Source organism: Branchiostoma floridae, chromosome 12 (assembly GCF_000003815.2).
Source record: "Branchiostoma floridae strain S238N-H82 chromosome 12, Bfl_VNyyK, whole genome shotgun sequence".
NCBI classification, from domain to species: domain Eukaryota; kingdom Metazoa; phylum Chordata; class Leptocardii; order Amphioxiformes; family Branchiostomatidae; genus Branchiostoma; species Branchiostoma floridae.
In genome coordinates, this window is record NC_049990.1 from 12,481,306 (window position 1) to 12,501,111 (window position 19,806).

At 39.5% G+C, this 19,806-nt stretch overlaps 1 protein-coding gene across 5 annotated transcripts in view; it reads right to left on the bottom strand.

Moving 5' to 3' along the window:
• Positions 1-19,806, bottom strand: part of LOC118427234 (collagen alpha-2(IV) chain-like) — a 40,205-nt gene that overhangs the window by 13,451 nt on the left and 6,948 nt on the right. For 4 of the 5 annotated variants that reach the window (XM_035836883.1, XM_035836880.1, XM_035836882.1 and 1 more), the window contains exons 2-19: positions 9,784-9,837; positions 9,566-9,655; positions 7,185-7,229; positions 7,019-7,063; positions 6,703-6,765; positions 6,326-6,379; positions 6,139-6,207; positions 5,925-5,960; positions 5,594-5,656; positions 5,332-5,487; positions 4,776-4,811; positions 4,409-4,468; positions 2,674-2,799; positions 1,865-1,909; positions 1,345-1,452; positions 917-1,127; positions 441-617; positions 73-201 (exon numbers count right to left, since the gene is read on the bottom strand). In XM_035836883.1, coding sequence (XP_035692776.1) covers positions 73-201; positions 441-617; positions 917-1,127; positions 1,345-1,452; positions 1,865-1,909; positions 2,674-2,799; positions 4,409-4,468; positions 4,776-4,811; positions 5,332-5,487; positions 5,594-5,656; positions 5,925-5,960; positions 6,139-6,207; positions 6,326-6,379; positions 6,703-6,765; positions 7,019-7,063; positions 7,185-7,229; positions 9,566-9,655; positions 9,784-9,837 — 1,567 coding nt within the window. Of the gene's footprint in view, positions 1-72; positions 202-440; positions 618-916; positions 1,128-1,344; positions 1,453-1,864; positions 1,910-2,528; positions 2,610-2,673; positions 2,800-4,408; positions 4,469-4,775; positions 4,812-5,331; positions 5,488-5,593; positions 5,657-5,924; positions 5,961-6,138; positions 6,208-6,325; positions 6,380-6,702; positions 6,766-7,018; positions 7,064-7,184; positions 7,230-9,565; positions 9,656-9,783; positions 9,838-19,806 lie in introns of all 5 variants that reach the window. The other variant, XM_035836881.1, reaches the window with a different exon arrangement.

Here is a 19,806-nt window from a genome sequence, read left to right on the forward strand (position 1 = left end):
CATACTTATTACAGTTAGCACTTAGACAATTTGATGTACCTATGGGCAACCCCTGTAAGAAAAAAAGAGTACCTGGGAATCCAGGTGTTCCAGATCCGCCGGGACGGCCAGGACCGCCAGGGCGGCCGGGTTCTCCAGGTGGACCCATCGGGCCCTGTGGACCAACTCCTCCGATGGCCTGGCCAGGTGCACCAGGCAGACCTGAAAATGTTCATTCCAACCATCTTAGAACACTATAAAGATGAATGGTTGCCTGACAATCACAACTGACAGCATCAAGGCAAGGATAAAGGCAAAAATCAGCAGAAATTAAGGCATTGTGTGGTTCTGATTTTGCTCTTCCTTAGTAGGCAAACAACTCTAAGGCCTGATTGTATCTTTGACCTCAGCATATCAGACCAAAAATACTATGATCTTATTAAACATATTCATGCTTTTACCTGGAGCACCGGGGTTTCCTCTATCTCCCTTAGCACCGGGGAATCCGGGACCACCAGGGCGTCCGGGTGGGCCTACACCGCCACCAACAGTTGCTCCAGGCAGACCGGGTTCTCCCTTCTGACCAGGCATTCCGCCACCGCCGGGTGGGCCCTGGGGTCCATCACGTCCTGGGACACCTATTGGGTACACACAAGTACATCTTTTAACACTCGCACTCTCAATCCAGTCAGCAAGAACAAGGAACAAAAGGAAGTGTACGAGGTCAAAAGGTAATCATAGTGCACAATGCTGTTACAAGTGGTAACTGTAAATTTGCTAGTTAGCAGCACTTCAAAATTTAGAGCTTTTAGTACATATTATCAACATAATGGATATTTTGCTTGGGTTTCTGTTGCTGTGAATACAGTTAACAAAAAAAAAAAAAAAAAAGCTAATACTACAAGATTTGCGACATTGCCGTGTGTTGAAACTGTACCTGGCTCTCCGGGGGCACCAGGGAAGGATTGACCACCAGTAGCAGGGCGACCAGGTGGGCCGGGACGACCAGCGGGGCCGGGGTAACCTTTGGGGCCGCCAAAGCCGGGAAGACCTGGCTCTCCCTTCTGTCCGGGGAATCCACTACCTCCAGGTCTTCCTGGGGCACCCTGGGGTCCGGGAACTGGTCTGCCACCAGCTGTAGCTGCACCCTATGGGGAGGGGAGGGGGAGACACAGACATAAGGTACATGTATGGACTGTATACAATGTTTGCATATGAGATATCTTATCGCTGTGTGGACATGCACGATTCTTCCAAACGGTTTGAGTTTGACTTACACCAACCAATACTGAATTTCCATAGGTGTTTGCCACAGGAATAGAAGATGTACATTGTACAGACAGGTTTACGTGTACTTATACTTACAGGTGCTCCTGGTGCACCAGCTCTACCAGGAAGGCCTGGTTCTCCCTTCTGTCCAACAAAGCCAGGGCCGCCAGAGGTGCCAGGTTGGCCGGGGTCACCTTTTTGTCCCTAAAGAGCAAGAGGATATTGCAACTCAACCATCTTATCACATCAATATAAGCATACAAAAAGGAAAAAAGACAAACCAATTCAATTGAACAAAATATAACAACATTAAATTACAATCCATTTAGACTTACATCATTAGCACAAGAGTAAACGCTTAATGACGTGCATTGACATAGCAGGTGGACACACTGACCTTTAAATTTGGAACATGATCTGTAAACTATGACTGTACAAAACACACAAAACTTAGTTCTTTTACAATAACATTTGTTCTTACTACTCATTGAATAGTTTTGGTCACGTAACAGTTGTGTCCATGCAAAGAGGGTATAACTGAATGCAGTTCCAACAACATATCCACACCATATCTACTGTTACCGGGTGCCTACTGACAGAGACTAGTGCTACTCACGTTGAAGCCAAAGGGTCCGGGTGGTCCAGTTTGGCCAGGGAGACCCTGTGTGTGAACGAGGACAGACACCGTGAACGTGAACATTTCACATCAAGACTTAACTTTTTACTCACATTAAACCCAAAAGGTCCGGGTGGCCCATCCTTGCCAGGCTTACCCTGTAGGTAAATATGTAGATCAAGCACTCCAACAATCATGCATTAGTGAACTTACTGTTCCTGCTTCACATTCCTGTTAATATCAAAATTTAACATCATTTTGAACATAGATGCTGGTTAAATATGTTTAAACAACTGAAGTGTATATATTAGCTTAGAATGACATACGCAACTAATCACACAATGAGAAACAACTGAGTTAATATCAAATAAATCTGTTACCACATAACAAATTTATTGCGATAAAGCCAGTAAGCCTTCAATTCAGCTTCAGCATTAGACCATTTGAATACTGTTACAATCCAGGACCATATAAAAGTGTATATTTGTATGCCAGTATGGTCCATGTAATTTGCATTGCCTTAAAAAAAGATCACAACTCATTAGTAATATGCATGTTTCTGAAACAGTCTTTAGTTGTGTTAAAATGTTTCAACTACATCAAGTAGAAAAGTTCAAACGTAACACAACAATGATGCCTGGTAAGAGAAAAGCTCAGTACTCACAGGAGGTCCGGGGATGCCTGGTTCTCCTTTGGCACCTGCACCGCCAACAGCTCCAGGTAGGGGCGCCGGTCCTGATACACTCTACAGTTCCACAGAATAAACCATTGTTGATAAGAGAACAAACAATAACATACAGCAAACTTACAGGACTTCCGGGGCGTCCGGGTTCACCTTTGGGCCCTCTTTGCCCTTGGGGTGCCGGGTATCCAGGACAGCCCACTGGACAGCCATAAGGGCAACCAACGGATGGACAGCCTCCGCCTCCCCCTGGCTGTATGCAGGAGAATCAAACATCAAGTGCAACCTGTCATGCAACAATGCCTCCAGGACAATAGGGGTACAATTTGGTACTCTGTAGAACATATACTGACATGTACTTGAATTCTCAATGTGACAATTTAGTTAACATCCCTACAATACAAAGATATGATGATGAGATATTTGTTAATGAGTTTGTTGAGTGTGCAATTGCAATGTATGACCTATGATTGTGTGATGACCTGGATTGATTGTCATGGATACCATACAATTGATTGTCAATTTAACCATCTCCATTCAGCTAAAATTTTGTACATTACTTTGTATGAAACTTCATGCCCAAGTTAGACTTATCCTATCAGCTGAAATTTTGATAGTAGCTGAAGTAACTCAATCAAAAACCTCAACAATTGTATTTTACTGAAAACTCGCACAAATTTCCTTCTATATCCAAAATTCAAAAGAAAGAGCATGCTATTTCCTCAGTGCGACTTGTCTAGAACATGACGAGATGATTCAGTAAGAACTGTGGGTGCACTTACAATTGCTGCAGATTTGATTAAAAGTTCATACAGAAACATAGTACTGGTGTATTTATGCATGTGAAAAGTTGGACGTCAGAATCATTGTCACAAAGATGTGTTAGCAAGGACGACGTTGTCATAAACAAAAAAGCTAGCCCACTTAAAACGTGCATACAACAGTATGCAGCTAGACAATGGAGGTCAAGACAATGACCAGTTCTACACATGTAAATGATGGCCATTGTTAGGTGACTTTGGTGAGCAGAGATGTATTTTGACAGATGGAATATGCCAGATGTCACGAAACAAAGTTCAAGTGGATCAGAATTAAAGTACCGTATAGTAGTGATAGATATCACTTAACAAACTAAGAAACGAAACTGTGTGCAGAACTTTTTTTGATGGCAATGAACAATTTTTACGATTTTCTTGGTCCTTTTTTTCTGAATGTAACAAGCAATAATTTAGTATTTCTTCATACAATTAGAATTTAGACAAATTCCTTTTGGGCAGTTCGTTAAAGAGCTGTGTGAAACTTTAAGTACCAATTTTAAATTTTCTCTTAGAAACAAATTCCATCTTTCTGGGGGCATGAGGGGAGGCATTGCATAATTAATGATGACAGCCGGTTGCAGTTGATGTTGGATGCTTGCCCAGGAGCCGTACACAAAAGCCACTACAAGCTGGGACTAAGCCATGCACTGCAGCCATGTTCAGCAGCACACTTCTCTGCACTAGAAAACTGGAAAAAGCGGCAGGTTAACAAAAGCAGGGCGAAAATCTAGCAAACAACAAAAGCTCGGTCATGTGCATTTGTGTTCTTCTGTCGTGATTCCACTTAGCATACAATTATTTTATACACTGTGTGTACATCTATGTAACACTTGTCATAAGGTTACATAAAATACATGTTAATTTTCACTTTTCTAAAATAGATTTAAGATACATCTTTCACTGATGAACAAGTAGTCACCAAGTTGCAGCTTGATATGCAATGTTACACATAAAGCTTTGTCACTTTCATATCTTGTGCATACCATGTCCTACAACTCAAAAAACAGAACCTCTAGTGTCTGTTGTGAAAATGTGTCCACTTACGGCACCAGGGGGTCCTGCAAGGCCTGGCTCTCCCTTCTGGCCTTGGAAACCAATGGGTCCCTGTAACAAAGAATATCGATTACAATCTCGTAGATACTCACATTACAAAAAACGTACTTACAAGGACCAGTTCATGTGCTGCATATTGTTCACATACCTTCAGATTTTAATAGATAAATAGGAAGGTGATATATAATATTCATCCCTATTGCAATTGCATCAGAAAAGGTGATCATGAATGATACACAACGTTCTTTCCCTTACTGTGGTATTTTGCTGTTGTCTTCTTTGAAAATTATGAACAAAGCTACATCGTTTCTAGTTGCAAAAAAGACAGACACTATAAACATATAATACAGATACTTACTGCTGCTCCTGCTTCACCCTTTTGTCCCTTTTGAGCCTTAAATAATTGGGGAAAAAATACAAAGACATGTTACCGAAGAGCAAATCAAATAGAAATGTCTATTACCTGCTTAAAACATTAACAGAGCAAAAATGTCATGAAATTAATGAATCATAAAAATGTGTATTGAAGCAAAACTATTCTTAGACTTCTACGCTGATAGAGAAATTAATACTGTAATTCACTTTGTGTTCACGGTACTTAACTGTCACGGTCTGAGAAAATTTAACTTGTTCTCGGAACTAAATGTTCACTGTCATGGCAAGTGCACATGAAAAAAGTCTGTGAATTATTTGTTATCAGTAATGATAAGTTCACGTTACAGTCATCACTGTGAAAACCGTGAACATAACAGTACATTGAAAAAATCAGGAATTACAGTATCATCCAACCATACTTCAGCATTCTCAGCCTCATATCAAAATATACGTCTTCTAACAGGGTATCCTTGACATTTTTGAAATGAATCAACAAAATATGAGCAACCAGTTTTAACTGATGATGCAATTATACTTACAAAGATTTGTCCGGGGAGTCCGACTTGTTCTCCTAGAATGCCAGGAGGTCCAGGTGGGCCGGGAAGACCACCCTCACCCTTAGCTCCCTTTGGTCCTTGGAAGCCCAAGCCCATGTCACCTTTCTCTCCTTGGAAGCCTCTGGGACCAGGGAAGCCCTAGAAAAGAACCAAAGATCAACTCAAGGATGGAACATCACCACCAAAAAAGGTCAAGAGAATTGGACTCATTATTGAAGGTAAAAAAATGTGTCTTCTTCTTTACCTTTGAGCCTTCAAGTCCCCTGTCTCCTTGTGGGCCAGGAAGTCCGTTAAGTCCAGGTGGGCCCTGTAATAAGAAAGAACCATCAGATTTGAAGTACCTACTTATAATAATTATCAAGTACACACTACATGTATCAGGACCATAGCAGAGGAATCTCAACAGCCAAGTGCACCGACATAACTCAAAAGTTGGGAACTATTCAACAATAGCCTGACATACATGACACATATACCATGTGACTATCATGGATGTTGCATGCAGACAGCTTTGACATTAACTAAACATTAAAATTAAGTTAAATATTCTCATGTAAATGTTGACCAGTACTTACAGGTAGTCCATTTCTGCCAACATCACCTCTGTCTCCCTGAAAGCACAGGAAAATTGCTTGCTTAATCTAGAATTCTATCATTATATGAATGATTCTGTTTTAATTCTTATTCCAAACTTCTGACAAACAATTCTTATGGAAAAATCAGTATGCATTTTTGGATGAATTTCAACTTTTTTATTTCCAACAAAAACAAAAAACTATGGTTACATACCTTGATCCCTTCTCCAGCACCACCAGATTCACCTGGTTCACCTTTTGGTCCATCAAGTCCAGGCAAGCCCTGCAAACAGGCAAAGGCAAATGTGTTACAACCAAATGTCTCCACCTTTAGGGTGTAGTAAAAAATCAGAGAGTATCAGAGCGAATGTAATTGTGACAAATATCAAAAATTCTCTTACCGGAGTACCACCCCTTCCTGCTGGGCCTGGGTTACCTCTGGGTCCGAGATCTCCCTGTAGAATAAAACAAGTCAAGAGACGATATGTTATAAAAGAATCACACAAATGTAACAAAAGCTTAATGTCACACGTCCAAAAGTACACAAGGTAAAACTATATTACTTTAATCACACAAATCCAATTCTTGATTCTTTAGTAAAATGCTTACGTTACTTTGTGTTTCTGTCTTGCAGCCTTTCTTTAGAAATCTATTTCTTTAGAACTGATTTAGGAACTTGATAATAGCTGGTAGAATAATCCAAGAATTATTGTTTGCAAATCCAAACTGTAAAGAAATACCTGTGATATGTTTGTTATGTACATGTCAAGTTACTCACTTTTGTTCCATTGCAGCCATCCAACCCAGGCGGACCCATGGGTCCTTCCAGTCCTGGCAAACCCTGAAATAGTGTAGGAAAAATGATATCAATATCAACATTATACACATACATTATAACATATTGCATTCAAGCATGCACACAACAATATTACCCTTTAGATATTTCACAGCTTCAATATGATTCACATGTTAACAGTTAACAAGACATATAAAACTTTCCAGAGTAGCAATGTTAAAAACTTAATGTCACTAACACGGAAATGTGAACCTCAAGCTGACAGTAATAGTTAATGCCTTCAACACTGAAAACTTACTGGAATTCCTGGAACACCAGCAAAGCCTGGAATGCCTTGTGCACCCTTCAGAAGGAGAAATAAAGTGAAATTAAGTTTTGGGTACAGAAATGCACAAGTTAACACATCTGCATTAGAATAAAAGGATACATCAAAATTGAGCAACAAAACAGACATCATAACTCACCCTGATTCCCTTTGGTCCCATAGCACCTTGGTTTCCTCTTGCGCCCTTAATAAATAAAAAAAAGAAGGAAAAACTTAAGTTTCACAATCAAACAGCTATAACAATAATACTATGACAACAGTCCTCACTACATGTGTACAAAACTTTGCTACAGTTGTTTGCTTCAGCTATTTCCACTGGGAGGTAGTTACCTTCTGTAATTGTGCGGGTGTTCAAGAAAAATATTATAGTTGGCGATACTTCCTACCCTGGCGGGTAACAAGGTGACGAGTTACACTGGCTGGAGTCCATACAGACAAAATAATGGCAATGTCTAATCCAGACATCTTTCCATGCCACTAGTCACTGGCATTTTTGGCTTAAACAGATTTTCTCAGGCTGCTTTTGATTAGCTCAGTCTTTTAAGTAGAAGGCTGAACGTGTGTATATTGGCAACTTGGAGAAAACAGAATATCACGTATGGATATAAGGTGACTCTTCCTTCTTCCAAGCTTCTTAAATTTATCTTTATTTTTTGGCTCTTGCTTTGGAATTTATACAAAAAACATTGCTGAGGCTCAAACAGGTTGGGCAAATTAGCAAAATAAAGTTAAAGGAAATATCTTAACGACTTTTTAGTAAAAGGAAAGAAGACTTCTGCATGTGATTATGCTCTTATCATAAGAGCCATAGTGCTTAGAGCCTAAAGCTGTAAGCCTTGGTTGAAAATTTTTCACAGATGTCATATGTGAAAACTGTCCTAATTTGAAGTTACTCAAAACACATGCCATTTTACAGTAGCCAGTTTGGAGAGGTTTAACTAAATTGGTCTGATTGGGAGATCCAATTATAATGTACACCAAACAGCCAATACAAAAAGACAAAACTTTTCCAAGTTGTGATGAAGCATATTGTATGTACATTTGCAGTCAATTCCTTTTCAATATGAATTTGTCTGGTGCAATAGTTCACCTGGCAATTTGGTTTTGATCTTCAGTTTGAATTCCATAGAAATTGTTTTAGTTCTTGAAGTGAATGAATTTCAGGGATTTCATAAGAAGACAGTGTCGAATTGAACCCTAATGCACTAGAAAGGAAGTTATGAATATGGCAGCCATGACTCAACAAGGCAGCCTTCATTCAGTTGTAAGGTTAGGCAAAACGTAATGAGGGGTTATTTGCTAGGTGGTGAGGTAGGGTTAGGCATCCAGGCCACCCTGCCATCCTACATCAGGGTCCTATCAACTGACTGTTCAGCTAGTTAGGTAGGAATGTCCTCATCTTCCAGAAACCAAGTATCAAATGGACACAAACAGTGAACTGACTTGACTACAGTATCCAACAGAGACCATGCATGTCTTTTAGTCATCTTGCCTTTCTAAGCTTTATTTTCAGCAAATTAATTCTTGTTTTGGTAACTACCTTGCTTGTCACTAGCATAAATCAACTTACAATACCTGTTTTACAGTCACATAACTGGTATGATATTCTACCTAATCAATATAAATACTTGAACATTGGTATCTTTCTCTAAGTTGGGAAAAGAGGAAGGGGTTATAGATGTAATTTCAAAGTAGGTATTACAATTACAGTCTAGCAGTCCGGTCTTGGGTAGATAGCTAGAGGGTGTGCATTCTGCTGTCCAGATACAATTTTCTTATCATGCTAACTTTGTTTGACAAGATGTAACAAATTTGCTGTCAGACTTTTACACCAGATTTCAGAGTGGACATTTCAGACTCAGAGTAACATTTCTGCTTGACCAGGCTGTCCAAAAGTTGACCTCAACAAGAAGCTGAGGCAACTTGATATGGGGAAAAATATAAAATGTTGACATGCTAGAAAGCTCTTCTTCAGTTACTGTACTACCTGGTTCCTACATTGACATATGCATCTCAAACTTTTTACCCTTTCCTTTAATAATCTGTTCATGTTGTGGTCCATACCTCTACTGATAGGTGGTAAGATACTGTCTGCAACCAAAACCCAGGTTGCCACATCATCAGTTCCCAACAATCCTTTGGCCCCAGGAAATAGGAAACATATGTCTGAGAGATATGCTGTGAATTCAAATGCAGATAAGAACTGCCCAGTCTGGGAAACTTGTGGTGTGTTCAACTGGGTCGAAATCGGAAACTTTGGGTTGAATAGACTGCCCACTGAATTCTCAGTCAGGTCAGGATAATTCCGGTCAAGTTCCTGCATTTTGACCTGATCTTTAAATATGTTTAGGTCCCGTCTGCTTCATCTTTACAATACAAACCTCTACTTGCTGCAGAAGGTGTGAACTCACCTAAACTACAACACAAATGTCAACCTTAGGTAGATGCTTCTTAGAATGAATCTCTTTTAGTGTGTAACTGTGAGGCTACTTTGAAACACTCATCATTTGTTTTCCTTACCAGTAGTCCCTTTGGTCCTGGTGGTCCCTCTAGTCCTTGGAATCCTGGTAATCCGGGAGGTCCTTGTAGACCTGGTAGTCCTCTTTCACCCTAAAAATAAAACACAGATGAAGTGATGCTCAATGGCACTCTTTAATGAAGTAGAAGTTCAAATAAAAAACAACAAAGAAGACTGATGACACTGTTCATAGAGTGGAGAAAGATTTGTGTCCACCAACCTTGGTTCCTTTTGTTCCATTGCAAACACATTTTCCTGAACAGCCTTCACATGCCTGCAACACAATATAATAAAAAATGTGATGAGAAAACTTACCTACATTGCAGGTAAAATGTACATAAAAAATAAAAAATAAAGTTTTGGCAAGGTGCCATTATCATCATCATCATTAGTTGATGCAGCATGTTTGTGAAACCCCACACATTGTAAGATTTCAAATACCTGCAGATAAACAGTAACGTCGAGATATTATTGGCCATTTCGAACCATGGTTATACTATATTAGGATTACAGCGAAGGCAAAAATTCTGATCGAAAACTAGTTTGAAGTGGTTAAAAATGCTTCTATTCTAAGAATGTTCAGCAGAATCAAATCGAAGGTCAGCTCCTAAAAGTAATGATTTGATTTATGTCTTTCTTAATTTGACCCAGCTATTTGGTGATTCATAATGCAAGGCCATTACCAGCACCCTGTTTGTAGGTCAGGGATCCAGAACCTGTCGCCCCCACACAGCACAGACAGTCAACTTACACTTCCGAAAGCCTAGTCTTACGAAAACATATCAATAATTGTCTGTTCATCAGTCAAGTTTGTGTTTTCTGATTTTGGGGCAGTTTGTTGAGGGCATGTGGTTGTTTGAGCCTTAGCAGTCTATGCTTGAAGTAATGGGATGTAGTCTACTCCAGTGTCCCTGTCTTATTAGAAGAACCCTGCCCCGGCTGCCTGTGAAATGTGCATGAAGAGTGTTTCTGATTATCTACTGACCAACAGACAGCAGGAACTGGGAGCTGAGCCAAGAGGGGGGCCAGCTAGGTTGATAAAGTGAGAGACACAATATTTGTGGCCAAAAGTAAACTGGAAACCTTGGCACTGAACCATAGTGACCACCTGCAAAGATCAGTGGTCTAATGAACCCAGTTCTACTGTTCCACTTCCCTCCTGCCTTCCTCTGCAATTCTTTGTGTGGCAAATCAAGTCGCGTCTAAAGGAGGTTGAACTTGAACAAAACAGCTTCAGCACTGTGCACTGACACAAAAACTGAGACCTTCCTACTTTTTAATATTTTATTTAACTACTTATTTGAATAAAATTTAAGAAAGGAAGGTGGGACCTAAACATTAACATTTAGACCTTGCTTAATAACTTCTGGCAAGTTCTGCTGTAAGATAGATGATTGTGGGGAGAGAGCTAAGTAGGAACAGATTCAAGGGTCATGTTGGACGTCTTTTGCAAAGTTCACAAATACTTACTTGAACTGTGGTAACTCAGTCGTCTTTTGTTTACACTTTAAATCCTGTGGTATTTTTTTTAAATTCTACTTTTGTGCAGATGTCTGACTATAGCTCTAAGAAGCATAGATAGCATTTAGCCCTCTTCTTGTTGCCTTTACTTGTTGTGAACGCCATTTATCAACAGAGGAAAGAGATACCTGGATTGGTATTTGGTATTTTTCCAGTTTTCACAACATCACACCTCTTTTCATGCACTTTCCCTTGACTGTGTTATACCAAACCACTGTAACTAATAGTAGAAAGACTGATTGATAGGACAAGTGGGCACCTTGGATAACATGGGTGCTGAAGGCACACTAACTCCAGTCATCAGCTTGGGACACTCGACACAAAAATAGCAACTTGAGAATCTTAATAGATCCAAGGGATGTCAAAAAGGCCTCAAACTTAAGATAAAGATCCAAGCTATCACCATCTTCAGGAAGCGAGGCCGATAAGGTTCAATGCTGTAAGGCTGGAGACAAATCTAGATTCAGTTCCAGACCCACATTTCAACAAAATTTGCAGTGACCAGAGAGAGCACTCAACTGTGTTGATGTACAACTTTGTTGGAGATGGCAGAGTTAGCACAGATGCAACAAACTTTCAGAGGTGGAACAAGGACATTCAGTAATCACAATATCTCTGTCTAGAAAAGTATGTCATTAAGGGTACAAGTTGATCCTAAGGTTAATGATACTCATCTTGTGAATGTGTGATGAGGATTGGTGTTGCAGTCTTTTTGAACCTTTTAGATCCAAAACAGATACCTTTGATGCATCTTTAAGCTCTCCGGGTTATCTTTCTCCTGATAACTTATCTCTGTACCTGGACCAATTTAGAGAATGATGGCACCTCTAACCTCTGCCTCTCTTTTAATCTACAGATGGACAGAGACAGACACAAGAGTGATGACACAATAATCCTGTAGTGGCGACACAATAACCCTGTATTTCTAGTTCTTCTTGTCATATTACTAGTAGTATGATATTTATGGTGAAGTTCGTTTCTTTGTTTACTTTAATTGGAGGCCGTAATCAATTATGCTCCCTGGTACAAATTAAGGCTGTTGAAACATCAAAGAATTTCCCCTGAAACCCAGACAGTACAAATACTTATCAATCCCATACTTCCTGAGCTTCCTCAGCCAACATTTCCTGGAGGGAGATAAACCAGGGACATAAGGTTTCAACATGACACACATATGGCCCAGTTCCCTTGGTTATGTAGCAGGCTGACCATGAAGACATTTACTCAACATTGACATCAATTCTGACTTCTACTAAACAAATCAGGTTTCAGGTATCTCAGCTATCTAGGGACCTTCAGGTGGATGAAAGATTCTGGGGTGATGATATTAGCCAATGAAAAAACATTCCCGGAATCTAACCTGAGAGGGCCAAAGGACAGCACAGCTGGAGCAGGGATTTGCAACCTCAGATGGATTTCTTAGAATCACAGTCACCTAATTGACTCCAAACCTCAGTGTCCACCACAAGAGGGCATGAACCCAGGGATGGTTCTCTGGACACCTCATGTCTTCTTCACAGCCCTCACAAAGATTGCAATTTGACCTTTTGTCTTTTTGGTAAAATCAAATTTTAAGACTGCCAACTTTCACATAAATGTTGGGCAGAAAATGAATCCCTTTATAAAACTTCTCCTTTTATTTTTACACCTTACTGGAAATGGTAGACAAACTGTCTCCACTGAAAGTTGTTATACCCATGATTAAATCTGGATCCCACCAAAACCCCAATGCTCTCTGGAAAACCCTTCTAAACCCCTCTGAAAAAGCCCATGTCACGCTTTTGTTTTGTACCCACTTTGTCAGCTGGCAAAACACACTGATGATGTGCCTGCCTTCCTGATGTCAGTTTGTCCCACTGTGGTTTGGATGACCACACCCACCTGACCCTGTGGTCAGGGCCCTTACCAACCTGACCACCTACCCTTCCCAACAGCCATGGAGGTGAAACACAAGCACTCCTTTACTATCAATTGCAAATGATAGTGACAGCACTGAGGGGTAAAAACCTGCTAAAACTTAGGTTGTGTCCAAAGATCAGCTAAAAAGGGAAGAGGCGTCACTCTCTGCAGGACACACTTCACCTTGGTCATGTCCTGCCTTAACCGCTTGACAGGACATTCTGAGCAATTGTACAATTCTGCTGCACCACCTTGTTCTTATCTCAGTTCCACTTTGTTAACTTCAACATTGTTTAGGTATTTTGCTACTATTTATCAAAGTTCCTTTGACATGACAAAGGTTCATCCTAAAATCTCATACCTGCAGCACAAACTTGAACTACTGCTCTAAACCAGAGGGTCAATGCCCTCTTTATCTCAATTCCTATTAAATTGATGCTACCAAATTGGAAGCAGACTGAAGGTTCTACTTAACATTTGACCTTCCTGAAGGGTCATTAACCCTTTCCTCATTATCGTGGTCACATGACCATTGATGTACGTGCAACTGCTCACATGGATCATGTACTCCTTGTCTTAACCTTGGTGAAAGCAGCATTTTACCTTAGTTTTGGTGGCACATTGAGTCCCTCTAGAACTTTCAAGTAGTTTCTCATGATATTGCCTATCTAATGGCTGACCTATACACAGGTACATTAGTAAAGCCTTCCTGGAGATGGTACACTGTAATATTATTTCCAGTTTGTATTAATGAGCTGATATGCATCAGTAATGGTTGTCTCCTACCAATAAGCTTGTCAGCTTTAATTGACAGAGTTTTAAGTTTACTTTGAACCCTTTCATGCCTTGTGGGACTATCCTTTTCCATGTTTCCTGGACTTGGAAAATAGTCATTATAAAATGGTTCTGATAAGAAGGGTGGGGTGGGGGTCAAGAGCGACTAATATGCTGACTTAGAACCACCTACATCCCTTATTTTGACTGACCAGAAGATGGAACTTCCTGCATAACATATCACATTTCTCCTTGATGAAATACTGTTAATCAAGAAATACTTGCAGTTGATTAATATTCGCAGTGATCTCAATGACGATGGTGTTTTGTTTTCCATTCTCCAAGCAGACCGCAAACTTTTAACTTTTAAACTGAAGCAAAGAACACATTGTTAGCCATCCTCACACAGAATGGAACTTATATCACTCCACAGTATGACACAATACATTCAGGCTGAGTATATTTTGTAACAGTGCCAGCTGTAGTGATTCATGTGTTTTGGGTGTAACTGTAAGAAAGAGCTAATGAAAGGAAGCATTATCTGGTAAGTTTTAACATATAAGGTTATAAGGATCAGTCCCTTTGACTAGCAACCTCTCACTTGTCAAAGACCATATGTTTTTGAGGAGTAATTTATAAAAAAAAAGTTGAAATCTTGATACATACTACATCCATATACAATGTACATGTAAGTGTCAAGTCTAATTAAATTTTTCAGTAACAACTTTTTATTTTGACAAAGTTTTCACACGTTGTTACAAAATGAATTGAAAACGATATTGCCACAGTATGACAAAGATGAGTGACATGCCTAGGTTGAAGATGAAGAGGTTGGCAATCTCATTCATTACAATGTATCAGAACTTCAATAACATCACAACTTCCAGTCTATCCTTCTGCACTGTGGGAAAGTTTCCACAGGAAGTACTTGAAGAGGTCAAGAGGAAATTTAGACTTCATTTCACGTCTATTATCTCTGTGGGACCTTCCTATTTCTGGCTGTCACAAGTCTGACAGCTTCAAAGGGAGGGTCAGACTAGTCTGGCCAGCCTAGGGGTGACCATTCCTGGCACAGGAAACCATGGTTTCCCTTGCATGTGAACTGCAATGGCTCTTTGGAATGCTTAGCACGCTACCAACAGACACGATGGAAATTAAACGCTATCAATGTTACCTGAGTACTTGGCAATGATTGAGACAAATGTGCCAAACTGGTTCAGAAATAGTTGATGACAGTGAATGAAGCACACTTCAGTTGGCATTTAAATTAAATGTCTTATTCTTGCAACTTAGATTTGTGAAACTGAGACAAGCAAGGCAATAAAATGTCTACCAGTAGTACTGTAATATGTTTAATGTTTGCTGTAGTTTTTTGTGTTTCTGTTATAACATAGGACTACAGATGAAATGTCTTATTTCAAATTTTAAGTGAGGATTTAAGTGCAGAGGCCTGGTCGCTTAGGTGACCTTTGCTCTATACTATTGTTTGAGATGATGGTTGTCATAGTTCAATATACATGGCCTAAAAATTACTTTTTGGTTTTAAGGGATATTTCATTTTACATGGACTTATGGACCAATCTTTCCGGTCCACACATTTGGGTTATTTTTTACAGACTTGGTACTTGCACTGTGTATAATGTTTGATAATATTTAACGGTGAGATTAGATTTAGCGGTTCTGGAACTTCTCATTTCACTTGTTTGTAAACAAAGGGATAGAGATGATGATCTGTGTTCTGGCTTAGCTAAAAAAAGTGAACAATGCTCGTTGCCTACAGTCAGGGTCCAGGGATGCTACCTTGAAGAACACCAGTAATGCCATATATGCAATGGAAAAAAAGATCTTAGGTCATGTGTTTTGATTGCTAAAATATTAGCAGGTTGTGCTGCATGCATGTTATGGATGGAGAGATAGAACATCTTGCACTGCCAAGAAACTGCTATATGACTCATGACACTCATGTAAGAAGACATTATCTATCACTTTAATGTAAATACAATGACATATTTGACGATATGCTGCAAAACATAACAGCAATGCCAGAGAGGCAGGCACCACTTTTTCTTGGCTTAACTTTGTGAACAAAGATCTTTATGAATGTTGTCGTTGTTATCTATCCATTAAACAGTAACATGCCCGCCTACATAAAACTGCCTGTGCTTAGTGTGTGTGTGATCACTTTCACACAACCTAACATTTCAGAACCACACTGACACTGACAGTGGAAAAACACTGATGGGACCTTAGGCAATCTATACACTTCTGCACTTGTCCAATACCGGAGAAGCCTCCCATTCTTTAGGCTAAGGGGCAGGGCAAGAGAAGGAAGCATCCTGTCATGTTGGGGGACCATGGGTCAACTATCAGTATGCACTGGCTGTACCTTCTCAGGGCCTTGTCACGAAATCTGAGCCATGTTTGCCAATCAGCTGCTTATCTCAGACTTGGAAGCAACCCAGATCACTCAGTCTTAGGAAATACCCTTCAAATTGACGTCAACATTGTGTTTAATTTTCAAATTGCTTGAATGACGCTATGACATTAATTTCAAGTTCAACTTAGGAGATCTAAAAGTTTAGTGTTTGACTTTTAAGTTGCAAGAATTCAACAGGAAACAGTCAACTTCTTGAACTAAGGACACTATATAACGTCCTTTCATGAACTTAGCCTTGACTTGAGGATCATAGGTACATAGATTTATTGCACACGTCAATATTACTTCTTTTGACCTCGAGACTTAATAATATGCCGGAATGACAATAACCGAGGTCTGAAATGGCCGGTAGACGTTTTGCCTTGCCTTCCAACATTTTTCACGCCAAAAACTCTTACTATAGAATGAAAGATGAGAACAATTCCCAAGCTATCTTTTAAGTTGATGGGGACAACATAACCTTTGATAAACTCTTGGGTTCAGACCATATTTCAATCTGCCCTACTGGTGGTGACTGGTGAGAAAGTAGCAAGTTTATCTTGGGTCAAGAGAGGCATAATGTTCGCACATGTGTATTATGAGCTGAACCCATAGGCTGGGGCCTGGAGAAGCTGGTGGTTGAGCTGCTGGACTAAAGGAGAACTGAAGTCTGGGAACAGCTGTTTTACTTGATCACAGCTAATCCTTGCTACAGACATACCAACCCCAATCCTTTACACAGAGTTCTGGACACTTCTTACACTAGATGTCATTGAACCATTTTTCTTGAGATATAGGGAGCACTACTAATAAACAAATCAGATGTGAACGTACTATCCCTACGTCGAGCCCATCCTTATTTGGTGACAGAATGCAAGCTGGATCTCTTCTCTGTGAGATCCTTTCAGGCAGTATGATAACCACAGTCTGGAATCTATGTTGGAAGACCCAACCAAGCTGTCCTCACCATAAGGACATCCACAAGAATCTACACAAACTCAACTGCATCATGTACATGTCTTACAAATGACACAGAAGAGTCGATCTGAACAAGAAATTTTTTGTTAAGTTATAGGAAAATCCATTCTGTTTCTGGTCTTGCTTTGAAGGAATTCTCTGGAAGATTTAGCGACAAAACCAAGCTGTCTACGCTAAATGGAATTCTCCAGAAGTCAGCAGAGGAAAACAAGCTGTCTCCATCCCATAAATGAAAAGCTCCATAACCATGGACAAGTTGTCTGGACATGTTGATAACAAAAGGTCAAGCTGTCTAGTATACAGACCATCTGGACACCTAACCCTCTTGACAACATGCACTTGACTGAGCTTATGTGTCAGAAACATAAGACTGCATGTCTGAGAAACACTGGAAAATGAGGTGTTAGCCATCAGTTTAACACTGTGCAGGTCAAACCTAAGATTTTCTTTTGTTAGTTGGTAAGAGTGTCAAACCATCAATAAATCATGTTCTTTTGACTCCAAAGTTTGCATACCAACTTAAAGGTCTACTGAGTTGACATGTTTGTTTATGTTGGTGATTCTCTGAAAGCAGCTAATACTTCATATGTCATAATGACTTAGCTTGTCTGAGCTCAGAAAAGAAAACTTGACATCAGAGAAAAGGAGACTTTTTACATTCTGTAATACTGTATATAACTCTTTCTGAAAGGGATTTCTTGTATGCTTTTGGACCCCTAGCATCTTTCTCTTGAACTGCAAATGAAGCATACTTGAGGCCACAATCTTGGCAGAGGTAGCATATAATAATTATTAATTATCTATGGGAGTATGAGTGACCAGACAGAAAATACTAGTCAGTAGGAAGTTTCTGAAATCACAAACATAAAGCAAATGAAATACACATGCTACATGCAAATAGATCTATAATTTCAGATTTAAAAAAATATTACATGATCGAAACAAAAGGTACATCTTGTCATAATTTCCCTCTCTTTTTTGGTGTTAATCTCGCTGTGCCCAGACTGTACCCCGAGGCACCTAATTACCAACCTCTTCATGCTGTGTGCTAATTAGCAAGCACTGTGCATTGTATGGAAAGTCTCTATCATCTATGATGACACATTCCTAGATGCCTGTAGATAGAACAGTGCATGTGACCTTGTCTTTCTATAAGACTAACTGATGATTTTAAATATATTTTTTTTTTTTTTTTTTTTTTTTTTTATTTAATCTTTATTGCAAACTCATGCCCGAAGGCTAATTGCAAAAATACATGTATGAAAGTACATTGATGATAATGGTACAATAACAAAGTGGACATAGGGGTCAACAACTAGTGATACTTCTAATCTAAAATGAATGCTATTGGGTTTGATTTCTTTTCTGTATACAGTGGAGGATGAAATTTCCGACATTTTGGGAGACATATGCATTGGGTGGTGCTAACAGGAAGGCAGTTTTTTGTAGTTCGTTACGATGTGCAAAGCTGGGAAAAAATTTGTTAATTAGTTTAAATAGTTTGTCTCTTTCGGTACTGTAGTGAGGACAATGACAAATAAAGTGCATTTCATCTTCCACTGCTTTTCCTGTACAATATTTACATATTCTCTCGTTAACAGGTAATTGTTTGTATCTACCTCTTTCGACCTCTAACGTATGTGCGCTTACTCTGAGCTTACATATAGCTGATCTTACATCAAAGTCTTTGGTGTGTAGATAATTTTCCATAGTGTACACAGATTTGAGATGCTTATACAATCTTAGTTTACCAGTATCAACAGATAAATTGTGGAGAAAACTTTGAATGTACATGTCAGATAGCCTTCTTCTAAGTAAAGTACAAATATGTTGCCTGTCGAGGTCAGTGTTGTCGTTATTCCAAATAAAGGACAAGCCGCTATTGTTAAGTATTTCTTTCACATGAGATAACAGATTTTTCTTGTTGCTATATATATTAAGCATATGTTTTTGATATAATAATGCGTCAGCTTGCAGTGGATGTGTATTGGTATCTAGTTGTCTAAGCCTTAACCAGTATTTGACTAAGCGAACCGATATGTCTATGTCTAGAGACAGTCTACCGAGTTCAGCTTTACATGCTGCATTGCTTGCGTTTCTGTGTACACCAAGAATGTTTTTACAGAAGCGATTGTGGATATTTTCTATCGGGCAGTTGGCATTATGATAATCTTTCCCCCAGATTTCGCATCCATAGAGCATGATTGATTTAATACAAACATCGAAGATGCGTAATAAAGCTTTTGTGGATATCTGTGAGCGGATAAGGGATTTGATACTAAAAGCTGCTTTGCGCGCTTTCAGTGCGAGTTGTTTCTTCGCTAGGGAGAAGCTGCCAGATGGGGATAATTGCAGACCTAAATAGGAGTACGAATTGGCGATTTCTATGATTTCAGAACCGAGTAGAAATTTAAACTTTTTAAGTGTGCGTCCTGTTTTGTTGAAGATCAATACCTTCGTTTTCTTTACATTAACTTGCAGTTTCCATTGCATACAAAATGTGTTGAGTTTGTCTAGTGCGCATTGTAGACCTTTCTCAGTTTCCGAGAAGATGACAACATCATCTGCATAGAGTAGGCAGGAAACAAATAAATGATGTAGGGAGGGCGGGGCACATTCTGGGCTATCTAACATTTTAACTAAGTCGTTTATAAA